The sequence below is a fragment of the Podarcis melisellensis genome, assembly GCF_964234715.1.
Source record: "Podarcis melisellensis genome assembly, chromosome: 12".
Lineage (NCBI taxonomy): Eukaryota > Metazoa > Chordata > Lepidosauria > Squamata > Lacertidae > Podarcis > Podarcis melisellensis.
In genome coordinates, this window is record NC_138544.1 from 34,879,192 (window position 1) to 34,896,146 (window position 16,955).

General features: G+C 39.1%; 1 protein-coding gene across 1 annotated transcript in view; it reads right to left on the reverse strand.

Moving 5' to 3' along the window:
- LOC309380847 (cilia- and flagella-associated protein 69-like) overlaps positions 1-14,681 on the reverse strand; it is a 53,503-nt gene extending 38,822 nt beyond the window's left edge. Inside the window, exons 1-13 of the mRNA XM_081930942.1 lie at positions 14,048-14,681; positions 12,015-12,077; positions 11,508-11,570; positions 10,011-10,120; positions 8,220-8,296; positions 7,165-7,263; positions 5,131-5,280; positions 4,844-5,021; positions 3,784-3,907; positions 3,035-3,083; positions 2,823-2,944; positions 2,106-2,322; positions 525-689 (exon numbers count right to left, since the gene is read on the reverse strand). Of these exons, the coding sequence (XP_081787068.1) occupies positions 525-689; positions 2,106-2,322; positions 2,823-2,944; positions 3,035-3,083; positions 3,784-3,907; positions 4,844-5,021; positions 5,131-5,280; positions 7,165-7,263; positions 8,220-8,296; positions 10,011-10,120; positions 11,508-11,570; positions 12,015-12,077; positions 14,048-14,185 (1,555 nt within the window). The 5' untranslated portion in view covers positions 14,186-14,681. The remainder of the gene's footprint in view (positions 1-524; positions 690-2,105; positions 2,323-2,822; positions 2,945-3,034; positions 3,084-3,783; positions 3,908-4,843; positions 5,022-5,130; positions 5,281-7,164; positions 7,264-8,219; positions 8,297-10,010; positions 10,121-11,507; positions 11,571-12,014; positions 12,078-14,047) is intronic.
- Between the last annotated feature and the right edge of the window lie 2,274 nt (positions 14,682-16,955).

The window sequence follows — 16,955 nt, forward strand, 5'->3', positions numbered from 1 at the left end:
TACTAAAATGAATTACAAACTGCTTTTGATTTTTTCATGAATTTCAAAAATTATTTGCCACAATGTGTATGAGGGAAATAATTTAGAAAGGAAAGGTTAAAAGCCCTGTTACACACACAAATTCTTTGGATAGCTATAGTTCTTGATATATATTTTAAATTGGCATCCCAGTGTATTACTGTGTACTGAATCCAATATATTGATTTGATCTTTCCTTTCATGTAAATTCAATCAGCAGGGTTGTGCTCTTAAAGTGAAAACAGAAAGAACACAGATGAAATGTCTGCTCAAGAAAACATGCTTGGATTTTCATGTTATGAATCTGCATTGCTATTCAGGACATGGAGCCAATATGTGAATCCTATGGGCAGTGCAATTCTGCATAATGTATAGAAAGGGTGGGGGTAAGGAAGATTGGTTATTAGAGATTAAAAAGTAAAGTTTCAAAAGAGAGTAGAAATGAAAGCTGGAGAAGTTCATCAATTCAGGCAAAGGTAGCCAAGACTATTTAATATATACCTCACCTAACAGTTGATTAATTGCTCCCTGGTCACAAAGATCAACATTCACAGCATCATCACAAAGGGACACAACAGGATTCAGTACTTTCAAGGTGTAGCGCATCTGTGCAAGCTTGGTGCCACGACCACCAGTACCATGGAAGCTGTTACCTTGAGCAAAGAAAGGATCTGCAAACAAACGAAAACAAAACATCTTCTTTTGCAATACAGCGTGTTTAGGCTATGGCAAGGTCTTTTGTGTAAATATGATTTGAAGAATATTGCAGACTTTAACATGGTGCTTTGTTATCATAACATACATAACCAACCAGTGGCTGCAACATAAGACATTTCATGGTTGATCATCATAGATTTACTGAAAGACGTTATCATGGATCCCTGGTGTTAATTGTGCGGGGAAAAGAAATACAGTACTGAGAGAAAGGAATGTACTACACACGAGTCCCAATTCAACTGCATAGTGACAGAGGGCATAAGGCAATGCCTGCACTTTCCCTCACATAATAAAGAATCTAAGTATACTAGTCCAAACTGTTTCCAGTTTCTTTCATACCCATGTTGAGTATATACTTGTAAGCTGATTTGCTACAGTTCCTACAACTGTGATAAGGTTTAATCTTGATCCCTGGCGTGTCAAGTCTCCCTCTGGTGTTTGATAATAGAGGGAGAAATATTCAAAGAAAATTACATTTTTTAAAGCTGTGCTTGTTTTAAAGCCTGCCCAGTGCTGCAGTGTTCATGCAACTGAGGTTCAATGCAACAGTCAAATCTGTAATTTATTTGTTCAAGGCTATTGATTTTCAGTTTTCTGTGACTGAATACAGGCAACGAACGATTAACATGCATCTGAAAGATGTATGATTTCGCATGTGCACACAGTGCCAAACCTGGAAATGACAAAAAAGTCCCCAAAAAGGCAGCATGAAGGTGGAGCGGAGGCTAGGAATGGAACCCTGCATGAAATGGTCGTTGACTGTAATTCAGCACCAGTGGTAGACACAACACTGAAAATAAATTAAAATATAAGATAAAAATATGTTTAAAGGCTTTGCTTAAGTATAATAATAAGATTCTAGCTTGAACAAATACATCTTGCACTGTTTCCAAAAGAGACAAGCATGACTCCTGAATATATCTTGCACAGACTATAAAGCATCATGCCATGTACAAGGCCAGCATTATGTAATAACTGAGAAAGCTACACTTTGCAAGATGCCTTGATGTTAAAAATCTGAGACCTCAGAGCACCTTGCACCTGATGGCATTGTGACATCAGATGATTTGCAGGTGGGCAGCTGTGCCCACCTGTCAAATTTGTTCCATGAGGCTGATTCCAATATGGATCTGACTCATGGAATCAAAAAGCTTCCCCACTCCTCATCTAATTGATACTGAGCTTCATGGTCACCATGTCCTTGGCAATCCTGCAAACAATTCCTCACCTATAGAATAGTGAGGATTTACAATGCTTTCAGATGTGAAATTAAGAAATGGATTCTCTAAACGTCTTGCTTCTCTAAGTATAAGCATTAAGCATAATCAGTGATATGATTTAAGTACAGTAGTTCTATCCCACCTACTCACCGTTGCCCATGCACCATTCGAGAAACATGAGAAGGCGAGTGTTTCCTTGGCACATCATGTAGTCATCTACCAACAAGGGAGCCATTGTGGCTAAGGTTGCAATTGCAAGAAGCTGTAACTCTTCATACTGGGCAGCAGACATGTCAACCATTCCTGGTTTTTCATTTGGTTTTAAATAATGAAACAAGGCCAGTATAACTTTACCCTCTTGTAGCAGCTAAACAAAGGAAGGAGATATAATATAAAATGTCACTGAAAAAGTAAAAAATAAATCTATAGAAGTGAAGCAAAATGTTCCACTTTTTATAGAACTTGTATTTAATGTTTCTGTTCTGAGGTGCCACTGGTAAGACCAATGGTCATCCTATTGTTATGTCATAGCAAGTGCCTGGCAAGAATGTGTTCCATTTAAAAAGCAATCTAAAAATTAAGTCAGAAAACCCTCCACTCGGTTTCTGAAATAGGCTGAACTCGGAAGTCTGATTCATATATTGCCACAGTACTTTCAGAATTGCTTGTGCACATTCTTCTAAGTATAGGCTAGACTCACAGCATATTTCAAATAAAAATTCTATTGTAGTGAGAAAACAGTAGTAAGCTTCAAGCTTACTACTTTTACATTTCATAAAATGTATATACCACTGGATTGTAGAAAAAAACCTGTGTAAACACAGATTATTAAAATGATTAATGACTAAATAATCACATATATCTTACCTGTACAATACATAAATCTTTTGCTAGTACAGTAAGCATGTTAAGCAGTAACTTTTTCAACTCAAAATCTTCATAACAGTAAGTCAGCCTGAGGTTCTTTACCAAAGGATTGTGACTTTTTACTGTGAATGAAACAAAAATATTCTTGGTAAAATAATTAACTGTTTACTGATAAACTGAAGTATCAGTTACTAAAAAGTTATACTGCTTACCTTCAACAAAAGTGGCAAATAATATTAACAGCTTGGCAAACCCTGTTTCCTAAAAAATACACACAAGTTACAGTGGGGGTGGGGAGAACAGTGTAAGCGTTACTACATTCATGTAAGTAGGGCACACAAATAATAAATATAACAAATGGTAGACTACTTTTAGCTTTACTAGAAAATACTAAATGGGGTAGGGGCTTTAGCGTAGCTTTTCACAAATAACTAGACTTGTTATGAACTGCCCAAGTAATAGAAAGGCAGTTGAAAATGGTTAAGTACCAAGATCCTATGTCAGAAGACAGGACTTAAAATCTTATGAGATTAGGAGATGAGAAATGACTCCACTCCCAAGGCATATCTTACATTTCCTGGAACCTGTAGAACTCTTAAGAAACAGAGACTATGTTCTTACAGACAACCTTATGGACAGAGACCAATTAACAAAGAAAGCAGAAGACTGAAGAAGAGAAAGACATATCCCCAGGAGCCCTGAAATAACTAAGCAACCCACAAGGCATGTTAAGAAACACCCCAGAGAACATTGGCAACGACAAAATCCTAAGAAACATATTTTTGCAAGACAACCGAGTAACGCAGTACATTTCAAGGAAGGGGCTTTGTTTCTATATTTGACATGCTGACACCAACGCACTAGCAGACCACAATAATACAATCACTTCCTTTAAAAGTATTTTCAAAATACCAGCAAAAAATGGGCCTATAAAACTCAAAATTGTGTAAAGGATACATACAATCATTGGTGCTCCTGGGTTCTGAGCCACAAGGGTGGCGATCACCAAAATGTCATTTCTTAGCTGACGATCATAATGGCGGGAACCATGTATAAGCAAGTTTGTAAATGCTTCCTTCAGAGCACTGATAAAAAGATGATATTCTGTATTTTAATTTATGCACTCTATCTCTAATAATATATATATATATATAAAATCAAATCTATATCTCATCAAAATCTGAAATTCCAAACACACTTTTCCTTCACTTTTAATTTACACTTAATATTTAAATTATTTTGAAGTACGTATTACATTACCAAACTCTTAAATTAACTGCAAAATAGAGGATCAGATTTTTGCTCAGTGTGCAGTAAGATGGGACTGTTGATAAAAATTAAGTGTGCAAAAGATGCTCATTGCAGGTTTTTAAGCAGAGATTGGATAGCCATCTGTCATGGATGCTTTAGTTGAGATTCCTGCATTGCAGGAGGTTGGACTAGATGACTCTCAGGGTCCCTTCCAACTCGACAATTCTATGAAAAGAAAAACCCTGCTAGATAATACTGAAGAATTATCTAGTCTAGTCCAACAACCTGTTTCACAATGGTCAGCTAGATGTTTCTAGGAAGCCTAGTGAAAGAGCATGTGGAAGAACAGTTCTAGTCAGGCACTGAGGCCCAGCAGCTGATATTCAAAGACATACTAGCCCCCATTTTGCAATTAAGCACTAACAGACACATGAATTCAACCAATCCATTCTTACAGCCACTAAATTCACTGGCCATCATCATATTTTGTAGCAGCAAATTCCCTACGTTGACTATGAATTGCAGCATAGTCACATACAAGTCTACAACACACATGGTGTTTTATTATGATGATGGGGACGACAACACTCACCTATTTATTATTATCACTTTGGAAGATTATCCATACTAGGTATTAGTGAAAATATGTTCCTTCTTTCTTTTTAAAGCATATGTGAAATACAAGCTAAAAATCATACATACTTTACAATTTATGAACTAATTATTAGAATAGTAGCTGAAATGATATATGCTATGTGAGTGCACTTAACTTTACACATTCCAAATTACTGAGCTGCTCAATAATTTCTTCCTTAGAGGTTTTTTCTAATAAATTCCAGAGGATTTCCGAGGAACGGAATAGCAGCTGTCCAGAAGGGTCAGCATCATTAAGATGAGAACATAATCTTCTTGGGGCTTCAGCTTTCATCATAAGTTTACAATTTGTCTCTGAAATGGAAAAGGATCAATACTTGGGTTCGTCATATTGCTAATGTTTTATGAAATAGAAAAGCAAAATAAGAAAAGATTATATTTTAAATAGATAAATTACACTAACCAGAAATAGAAAGATGTTGCAGTGTTTTAATTATCCATAATTTCTCTTGAAGTTGATTTTCAACTAATGTCAGCGCCAGGACTAAAGTTTCTGCTAAACCTCCTGCTTCCACCATCTGCCTTTTATAGTTTGCACTTACAGGTTGGTAAGCTGGAGAAACAATAGTTTAAAGATGCAAATCTTATTGATGTAAAGCAAAGGACGATGCGGACATGTAATATTTTGTTATGGAAAGATTCAGAAATGCCCTACTCCTAATAACTAAATAATTTCCCAAACATATTATTATGCTAGATCTGGCCAGAATCCTGTGACTGATGCCCCACTTAATTAAATGCTATTGGAATAGGAGGGAACATGGAAACACAACAGTAATTTACAACTATCTTGACAATGGTTGGGAAATTGTCAAAATGAAAGTGCCTCTACATAAGTAAAACCTAAAATTAATACAAATTAATACAAAGCCTATACTGTAGGTAAAGGTAAAGGGACCCCTGACCATTAGGTCCAGTCGTGACCGACTCTGGGGTTGCGGCGCTCATCTCGCTTTATTGGCCGAGGGAGCCAGTGTACAGCTTCTGGGTCATGTGGCCAGTATGACTAAGCCGCTTCTGGCGAACCAGAGCAGCGCACGGAAACGCTGTTTACCTTCCCGCAGGAGGTAAGGAGGAGCAGGAGCAGGGACCGAGCAACAGGAGCTCACCCCGTCATGGGGATTCAAACCGCCGACGTTCTGATCGGCAAGTCCTAGGCTCTGTGGTTTAACCGACAGCGCCACCTGCATCCCTAATAAAGCCTATACTGTACACTAATCTCATAATGAATAAGAGCAAACCTGGGGTGGGGGTATCTAACTGCTGAAGTTGCTTCCAGTCTAAGCAGGTGCTAGAATCAGGAGATGCAATCCTGTATCTCAGCTGTATCACCCACTGAGACCATATGAATAAGCTTGAAAATATTATGAATCTACCAACCAAACACAGCATGCAGTTGGAATGCATGCTTGATCAGGAAATAGATACATTCAAAATGAAACAATGTGAATCTATCCACCCTTGAAAAGACACATCAGTTTAGAGAGGAGCTGCATTTAATTAGCCAATGGAATAGAGGTGTAACAAACTTAATCCTAATACTGGAAACATTTTACGTTTACTATATGCAATAATGCTATATGCTAAGAGCATATATGGCCAATTTAGACCTTTGCCCAGGACGATCATGCTTTCACATGCATCTCCCTTTATCACACTCATAATGTGTGCAAGGGTATTCCACATAAGCTACTGAAGGAATAGTGGCTCCCTTAAAAGGGGGGAGAGGGATGATATGATTCAGCACTATGTATGTATAGATATCATAGTGGAGAACCTGTGTGCCTTAAAACAAGTTAGGTGCAACTCTTCCACCATGCTTTTGCTCGCTCCTCCACTGATAGAGCATCTTTTGTCTGTCTGATCTAGGCCTATGATAAATTAAATGACTATCATACCAATCCAAACCCAAGATCTGCCGTGATGAGTGAGTTTTTCAGGCTTTTTGGGCTCAGCCACTATAATGCCATCATCTTGGATCAACCAAGGCTCTGCTGGCTCAACTGCTGAAACTTAAGTTGGCAGAGGTTCCACGGACGGTCTGGGGTTCTGACAGGGCAAGCACAGACTTATACCTATTCCAAACCTCCTTCAACTTAGTCATGTGACCACGCAACTCAGAAGAACTGGTAAAAAGGGTGATGTTAAGTCAAACTCTTTATCAAGGCTTGTTTTTCTTCTCCCAGACTCAACAGACAGTAGTCCCACTCCTGAAGACAATTTGGAATAGAACTAACTTATGCTAGTTTAGTTTAAGCCAGTGTAGGCTTGCTGGCTTCCTATACTTAGGATAGCACTGTTAAGCTATAATTCTGTGCACCCTTACGTAGAAGCCCTATTCAATAGAATAGAACTTACTTATAAGTAAGCACTCATATGATTGCACTGTACATATCATTAAGCAGTTAATACAAATATATAAAAATAAAAAGAATACCTTCATACTCTTTCTTTGGTGGTTCAGTGTGGTAAAAGCTAATTACACACTTACATATCTGTATCCTTACTTGAGAACATGGCACTCTCATTAAGTAACCTGGGGAAATGGAGAGAATGTGATAATTGTGTAGTGGGAATGCAAGGTTCTGGAAAACATATCTTAGGATATGAGAACCCATTAGACCCAGCTTTTAGTGAAATACATGGATGATTCAGTGAGACAGGAGCACAAAGAACTAGTCTCATTAATAGTAACAACCTCTAAAATGTTATATGCAGGAAAACTGAAATTACTTATGACAAAGTCTATTAAAGAATAGATAGATAAAACATGGGATTTTGCCTCATGGCTAAATTATATTTAAAAAACTAAGGAAGCCAATTTTGAGGTAAACAGGATCCCTTTTATAGAATCCAGCAAGAAAAACTGGTTACTAATAATATTTAATAATGGCTTTAAAATATATGTATATGTTTATAGTTTTGTTTATCTGGTTTGCTCAAAACGTTTTTTTTATTTTGTTTCTCTACTTTCCTAGCCCTCCTACACCAAAGTCTACATTAAGTAATTCATGTACCAAAAATCAGCACCCCACATGTACCAAAAATCAGCACTGCAGTAAAGAGAGATAAATTTGTGTGAAATACATGAGAATAATATAAGAAAACCAGATAAAATATCTTTCATATTATACAAAAGATATGTATTGAAGTTTGAGACACATGACCTACAAGCCAAGGCAATGCTTTATGTGCTTAAGCAGACTGTATTGAAGGAGATAAACAAACATATTTTGATGGAAACACATAGGTAACAACCCTAAACAGATGCAAATTCCACTCCCAAGTAAGTTTAAGATTACAACTACAGGATGGTGGAAATATGTAACTGATAAAACTTATGCTGTTTAAATTCTTCATGGTTCTTAGGTTTGGAATAACCTATATAGCACAAGCAATCTTACAGAGCATCAGGTAACTTCTGGCTCACATAGACATGTCTAAAAGACATATATGTGTGTGTGTGTGCGCGCGCGCGCAATCTAAAATTACCCAAATTTGCAATTGATTCTTGAACTTCTTTGGTGTAGTTTACTTCATCAGATAACTTCTTTTTGTAAAATGGTAACCTGCAAGAAAGTTATTGCAACAGTATTGAATTACCATGGAAAACTAAAGGTGATTCCTCTTCATGATATTGATATGTGTTCTGTACACCAACAATTTTCATAAGAAGAGTAAGTGAACAAAATGTGTTTTTCTCCAGGATCAGCTTGTCACTTATAGATATTCTGATCTTATTTTAATATTTATATCAGTTATAGGAGTGTTGCTAGCTGATATAAAACAATATATAAGTGTTACTAGCTGATATAAAACAAAAATCCCAAAGTAAAACGATAAACTGCAAGAGGAAGCTATTATACTAATATCTGGCTGCAGAAATGGAGCGGGAGGCAGCTGGGCCCACCACAGCAGACCCGCTGCATTTGTCTCCTCCCCTCCGCAGCAGTTAGCTGGTCTCACTGGCTACAACAGTAGGACAGATATTAAGCAGGGCCCTCAATTCTTCAGAGAGACCAGCTCCTTTTGGCTCCTCCTCTTCCTGAATTTTTTCTATTTAAGCTGGTCATTATAATAACTTTGTAACTTCAATACTGGTGTCTGAGTTTATTTGTTCCTCTCCCATTCCCAACTTTCCCCTTTTATGCCATGTATTTCTTTTTGTAGAACTGTGGGCAGAGACTGTCTTGTTGGTTAGTGATTATATGTCAGCTGTTTCGTGAGCATTTCTGGCTAAAGAGCAGGGTATTTCCTCAAGGTCCAACTTTATAATATTTCTATCTTGAGTGCTGGTTTGCACATAACACTAAGTCAGTCTCTGGTGTGTTTCCTCTGGTGGGGTAAAGACAGAAGCTGGAGAGGAGCAAAATGGGTACTAATGAGTAGCATACACCCAGCATGCTGCTTGCTAATGCTAAACCATGGTTTAACATTATGTGCAAACCAGTTGTAAATGTGTTAAGTAAGGTTACTAAACCTGAAGTGTCTGGCCAACCAGGTTCCTAGAAGCTTTAGGCTATTGTGACTCAAATTTGTTTCTAGTTCTGTGCAGGATAGCTCTTAAAACACATGATGTTTACATCTCTTACATATATTAAAATCACCAAGGGTTATTTCCCAACAGTAAAACACACTTAATGGTACCATCTCTTGGTGATAATGATCCCTGTACAATAAGATGACCAGGGACGCGGACTTATAAAAAATATTGGGGGGGCCCGGGAAAGCTCATGAATAATAAATAAGCTCATGAATATGCAAATAAAGTGGCGCCGCCTCCTCGTGAGCAAATAGGGGAGAGCGTGCTGCGCCTATTAATCAGCTCCAAAGGAAATTGGGTGGAGCTTTTGCTCGGGAGGGAGGGCAGGAGGCATGCAGCCCGCCCCTCCCTGTGCATTTTGGGCTGGGGGAGGGGCGGCGATGGCGCTCTGCTGGAGGGGCGCCGGAGATTATTGGGGGGGCGGAGCCCCCCCAAACAAATTTTTGAGGGGGCTCGGGCCCCCTCAAGCCCCATGGAGTCGGCGCCTATGAAGATGACCTGTGGGCAACCGGAGACCTGTCAGAAACTGGTTTCCCTGTATCTAAGGTATAAATGTAATGTATTCCTAGTGCTGCAGTTGTAGCTTCTTTCCCAGAATGTGTGTGACAATAGAAACAAGACTTGGAAAAACCGGTACATAAAAGAGAACAGAGATGGCAAATGAACAGAAGAACACCTGTTAATGCCAGTAGAAACATGTAAATAAAAACCTGTATTAAAATAAAGAATGAAATACATACCCATATAATTTAAGAATTTCACATGTTGGTTCTAGGAAAACATTGTGGAGTGGAATTCTTTCAGCACATAGATTTAAAATTTTAGATATTTGTGTTAAATCATTAAGAATCTTGTAATTATCAGGAATCAAGGAAAATTGGAAAATTATGTATAATAACCTCTTTAAATAATAAAATGAATAAGTAAGCCTTCAAATGTCAGCTGTTAAATTAGATACAAGTTTAAGGAGGCAGTATGCCAGATTTCTAACAGTGAAGAGGATACATAAGTCCTGCAGAGCTAAATTTTCCACAGTTCTAAGAGCAGCTTTCTAAATGAATAAACTGTTTCTAGAAACTTAATTAGATTAACTGATGAGGCACCCCATCCTAAAAAAAACTATATACACATGTGCGGTCTGTGTCTGCGACAGGGTTTCCTGTTGCTATGAGGAGACTAAAGTGGGGCTCTGGGTTACAAATCCCAGAGAAATCACAGGAATGTAAAGTTAGATACCTAACTTTTATGATCTGACAGGTATTTATTTCAGGTAACAAAAGTACGTTTTTTATTTGCTTTGAATAGCATACATTATGGAAGCATAAAAATGAGATTATCTTCTTCTACATAACATTGACTATACAGATCTATCTGTAAATTATTCATTATGTCAACTGTACAACTGACCCAAACAAAGGTTTAGAGCAACAAGACTTTAGGGGCATTAATAAAGCAATGTATGATCTTTTGCAGAGAATGGTGGGATCTGATAGTTGCATTCTTTACAACACTGCAAAGTATCCTTCCCAGTGTTCTGTGTAGTCAGATCATGTGACAAAATGGCTTAGCTTGAAAGAGCGAAAAAATCATTATTAACTATTGCTTGCCAATCTTTTCCTATTTAGTAATTCCAGCATATTTGGCACTAGCCCATTGCATCCACATCATAATTCATATTATCCCACATTCAGGTATAGCAGCCTACTTATACCGACATTCTTTATATCAGTGTAAGTGGCCTGTTTATGTATTAATTTGTGATAAATTGTAGCAAATAATTATTGATCTAGATTTTAACCTATTCTATCTTCCAAGATACATGGCATGTAATAACATTTCATAAACAAAAACAAATGGAATACAGTGGTACCTCGGGTTACAAACACCTCAGGTTACAAACACTTCGGGTTACAGACTCCGCTAACTCGGAAGTAGTACCTCGGGTTAAGAACTTTACCTCAGGATGAGAACAGAAATTGCGCAGCGGCAGTGGGAGGCCCCATTAGCTAAAGTGGTACTTCAGGTTAAAAATGGTTTCAGGTTAAGAACAGACCTCCGGAACGAATTAAGTTCGTAACAAGAGGTACCACTGTATAGATTATATTAAAATTAAGTGCTAATCTATCTGATATGAAGCAATCTATAAATTAACTTAACTGGAACAAAAATTATTTTGTGTTTTCTTCTTCATTCTTTTGTCTTCCTTTTTTCTTCCAACAAAGCAGCAAAAAAGATACAAGCCCATATTCATAGCGTTTTGCAACCTTCTTCAGTGCTTCAAGCTGATCTTCCAAATTACTCTTAGAAAACAGGATGGGAAAGAGCAGTAAATGAGTGTGAAAAGTGCTTAAAGTGTTTTGCACAAACATTCTACGTTACACAGCACAGAACCACCAGAAGTCATGTGTTCAGTACTGTTGGCCCAATTCTGTGAAAACGTATAGGACCCTGTCAAACATTCAGCGCTTGCACCTTTTGATTCCAGCAGGATTTTAAGTAAGTTACTTAGATTTCATATTTACTGTTTTTTTAGGAACCTTATTATATGTCACCTAGAGACTATGCAGTTAACCTAAAATAAATAATGAAGGCATGGATCAAGGTCTATACAATTTCAAGCACAGTTAATGGGAAGAGAATAGTCCAGCCAAAGTTAGGCACTTTCAAGTTATTCTGAAACAAATGGGAATCCAAGTAAACTTATTTCAAATGTAGAATTTATTTAATGCTTTGGTCATACTTACTAATTCTGTTTCTTCAAGCAGTTTGACAACATGATTAAGATCCATGGATTTCAAGTTGTTATCCTAAAAAGATTCATTTAATCAATATGTAAATGATTAATAATTGCTAAGCATATAGCACATGTCTCATTCCATTTTCAGTCTTCTCACCTCCTAGTTGTTTTTCACTTCCAGCTATGGTTTTATATATTTCACAATTCTGTACAAATACAGGGTGATTCATAATAAAATATATAGTTTCCAGATGCTGTAAGACAGTAACAGGTGATGACATGGACCACAACTGCGAACCATGAGGTAGAAGTACTCATAAAGTTTGTGTTCCGCTGCTGAGGGAAGTGACGTAGGCGATAGTGTGCATATCACACGACTAGTCAGGCAAAATGGCTGCGTCTGCAGTGGAGAAGGCATTTTGTGTTCTTGAATTGAGCAAAATGGAATCTGTAACTGTTGTGTGATGGCATTTTTGAACATGATTCGGAAAAAAACCTCCAAGCAGAAAATGTAGGTATGATTGGCATAAAAAAAATGAAACTACGGGCTGCTTGTGCAATCTTAGAAGTCCTGGATGACCGTGTGTATCGGAAGAAGTTGTTGATAGTGTTTGCACCATCATTCAACGAAGCCCAGGAAAATCAATGCCTAGGGTGAGTCGCATTTGGGCAGAAATGGATTAGCAGTTTGATGTATGTTGTGTGACAAAGGGTGCACACATAGAACATCTGTGACTGTTTCTAAAAAAACTTTAAACATCCCCCTACAATTCTGTTACAGGTAACATAAGATATATTACATTCTTCTTTTTTATAGTGCGTTGAAACTGTATACTTCATTTTGAATTACCCTGTACAATGTAATCAAATGAATTAGCACTGGGTGCAAAATTCAGCATGCTTAGGCAGCATCTCTGGCTTTCTAATGTAAATGTATGGATAAATAGCTTTAAGGATCCCTCCAATATCTAGTTTAGGAGGTGAAGCCCAAGCAGGAGTCAGAGAAGCAGAGTGAGAAAGTATCTAAAGGAGAAAAAACCTCCAGTGGTACAGAGTTCTAATTATTGTTCAGGTTCCTTGACCAGCTCATCATTAAACAAAGAACATTACAATAAATGTGTTGGTAAAAATGTCAGAAGTATGGGGACTAAATAGGATTTGCAAAGGTAGGTGGGTGGGGCAGGAATATTTTGCCCAATGTGGGGCTCGAACCCACAACCCTGAGATTAAGAGTCTCATGCTCCACCTGAGCGATCTCAGTCTCTAATGCTTTGGAGTAGAAATTAAAAACAGCATAAACATCAGTTAACTCCTTCCTACTTATGAAAAATGCTTTCATAAATTCACAGCCTAATAATGGGGGGAGGGGGAGAATTGTAATGTCTTTCTGGTACATCACTGTTTATTAACACTTTTTGTCATTTGCATCATTCTGAAGAATGTTCCTGCTGATGAAGGTCACCAGAAGAACAAGTTAAAGCCAGTGGGGATGGGGAGGGAGGAAATGCCTAAAATAAAAATGTGTTCTATCAATTGCATTGGTTCCTGATCTGTTCCAACTTCCAAGCCCAAATTGAAAGTGCCGTTTTTTACCATCCGTGGCTTGAAGCCAGGGTAGCTAACTGGCTGCTTGGAGGAGATGCCCTTCTTCACTGAGCAAGTAAATAAAAATATATGCATACAGTAATCTTCCCCGGCTTCGATTCCGCCCCCCGCCCCGCCTGCACACTGGGATGTCGCATTCTAGATTGCAAGCCCCTAGGGGCAGAGCCCTTGACGTCGTCCCTTCAGCCTGTAAGCCCGCCCTTTTAGATTTTAAAGCGCATGAACGTCGAGGGTGCAGCCATTAAAAAATAAAAATAAATGATGTCCTGGGTTCTGAGAGGGGAGGAGCCTCGGAATCCCCTCCATCCAAGACTCTCCGAGGCAGGAGGAGGCCGAGCTCACCGGCGGAGCCCCCGGCTTCCCTGAGGGACATTCGCGGGGAAGACGGCGCCGGCTGCTGGGCTTCGGCCTCCCGGTTGCTCTCCCTTCACTCACCTGCTGCCCGAGGCTGCCGCTGAACTGGCTTTCCGAAGGGCGCAGTTGCCTGGAGGACGAGGAAGGCGACCTCCCCATCTCGGCGAAGGAAGGGACTTGGAGGCTCGGAGAAGCCTCGGGCCTGGCTGTGGAAGACATGGCGCCCCACGACGCCCCTCCGGGCTCTGCGGAGCTCAAGCCTCAGGGGCAGGGGCCGGGCGCAGCTTCCACGGAGAAGGTGCCAGAGCCGACGACGACGACAACACAAGCCGGGCGCGGTTGCCATGGGAGCGGGAGAAGCCGGCGAGCTATGGGCGCCCTGAGGGGAGGAGGAAGAGGAGAAGGAGGGAGGTTGAGCTCCTAAGTTAGGCAGTGAGGCCGAGGCGCCGGCAGCCCCTTGGCTCAAGCCTGCCGCCGCCGCCTCATCCCCGCGGGAAAGGGCTTCGGCCTGCGCCCATAGGCTCCCTTCGCCCTCATATTCTCACATAGATCCTTCATAAAGCCGAGCTCTGTGTCTCTAGCCCAGTTCTGTGGAGAAATGGCGCCGGAACTTCCAGAGCTGAGGCGCTGCTTTGGCCAGAAATGCTGCCTGCCCGACCCCGGCACGACGTGCGCCCTTTGCCCTTGAGGCTTTCTGAGAACTGTTCACGCCATGAACGGGGGTAGCCGGTCTAGGCGGCACTGGCCCTTACGGGAAAGAATAAAATTAATTAATTAAAAAGTTGGTATCTGCAGTCTCTCCCTTCCTAAGGTTTCTTAGGCCCCCTAAAAGGGAGCTGCTTCCTCAGGGCAGCTGATTTTGGGTGTCAGGAAAAGGGACAGCCCCTGGCTATTATTATTATTATTATTATTATTATTATTATTATTATTATTATTATTATTATTATTATTATTATTATCTTTCTACTACCAACGAGTCACTTCTGGGATGCCAAAATAACCTGTCTTGGGTGCTCTGCTTCTTTGAGATTTGGGTGGGTAGCAGCAGGTACCGTTTGCTGCTCTGCTTTGGGTAGCAAAATCTGGGGAAACCTAGTTAGATGAATTATTATTAGCAAAGTGTCTTGGGTCAGCCCTGGATGTGAGGCTAACACAGGGCTAGCGCAATGCCCTTGACCAGCCACGTCTAGGAGAATATAGAATACTGTATAGAACCACACAACAAAGGAAAGAAGTGGGGTTGATGTGTATGAACATTCCTTCTCCCTCATTACGTGTCCTGGGTTGAATGCGAAATTGTCCTAAGTTTGGCTGGCTAAGGCAAGAGGGATTTCTCTAGTATATGTACATTCAACCATGTCACCTCCCAGAATCCCAGCCAAGGTGGCAGAAGCGGCTATAGGCCATAATAATGCAGCCCCCTTCCACGGTCCTCCTGATGGACCGACTCATGCATCACGTAATAGATGAGACATATTGAACTGCTACCAAATGGTGGCGCCAAAAGATAGCTGCCTTCAGAGGCAGGTTTTGCATTAGGCCTCTCCGGCAAAGCCTTGACATCTCCCAACTTTGGTGGGAGGGAAACAAGACTTCAGTATTGGTAAAATCGGGAAATTTCACTGTTGCTTTGAGAGAAGCGCATTGATTTTGTGTCTGAATACTTTGCGCTGCTGTATCCATTAGTATATCCCATTCTGTTTAGGACTTTGTGAAATCAATGCATGAGATCAGGTTCAACTATTTGCTCAGTCAGGGACTTTTTGTATGGCCTTAGACCATGGGTGTAGTCAGGATTTATTTTTGGGGGGCAAGCATTATGTTGAGGGGCAGAACTGAGTACAATGCAGTTAGCTAGTTAGTTAAATAATTTTATTTATTTGTTTGGGGGGGGGGAGCTGCCCTCCTGCCTTGGATAGTCTGTATTTCCCAAAATTAAGATATAATTCCAAAATTAAATATAAAAATCACAGCCTTTCAACCTGTTCTTAAAAGTTCAATTAGAATTAGTGCAAAGTACTGTGTGAATGTACCAGGTTGCCATGTTAAAGCAGACTGAAAACTAAAGGCCCATCTATAAGGATAGAAAAATGGACACAATTCTAATTGCTTCTGTTTTCATAAACTCTATTACAGCTGCTTTTATAGATAATTGCACACTGAACTCCTACAAACCTATGTAACACAAATGAAATATTTATTCTGGTTTAACACATTACATGTTTGTACAAGAATGTCAACAACAAAAAATTTGCACCTCTGGGTCTACATTGTTACAGCCAAGAAGACAATAACCGTACAATAAAATTCAGTAGAACCTCAAATTTAATTTAAGTATTATTCAAATTTAAATATCATTCATCTGTATCTATCAGCTACAGTTAACAAGTAACACTTAAATTAATAATTAAAAAATTAAATCATTTGCCACATTTTAAGCACAATAAAAAAGTTTCTTACAATTATGGAAAACAAATGTTACAAATGTCATTTCAAATGTTTTTAATGCATGTAAATGATATTTTGAAAGCACACATGGACTATATTAAGCAGTGGTACAGCATTATAGTGCATTGTAATGAGATAAATTAAGTTATATTAATTTTCAGAAGAAACTAATAAGATAAATATTTGAAACTCTCAAAAAATATATATAGACCAAAAATATATCAATCAGCCATTCATTTTTAGGCTGTGAAATAATTTATTATATGGCTTATACCCCAATCCAAAACCTCTTACATCGGCACAGGCTCCACTGAAAACATTGGGAGAGGTGTTCATATAATGGCCCAGTTAGAAATATTTATCTTGATTCAATAAACCATAATTTATTATACTGAGAATGACTGCTGTAACTTGTGACTGTGTTTTCTCATCCTTTCTATTGTGCATCATAATGAAAACCTGGGGTTTATTAAGCCAGTTACCTATTACACCCATACCAGGTAGCTGTGGTTTAATATCTGATTACAAACCAGGAAGGCAT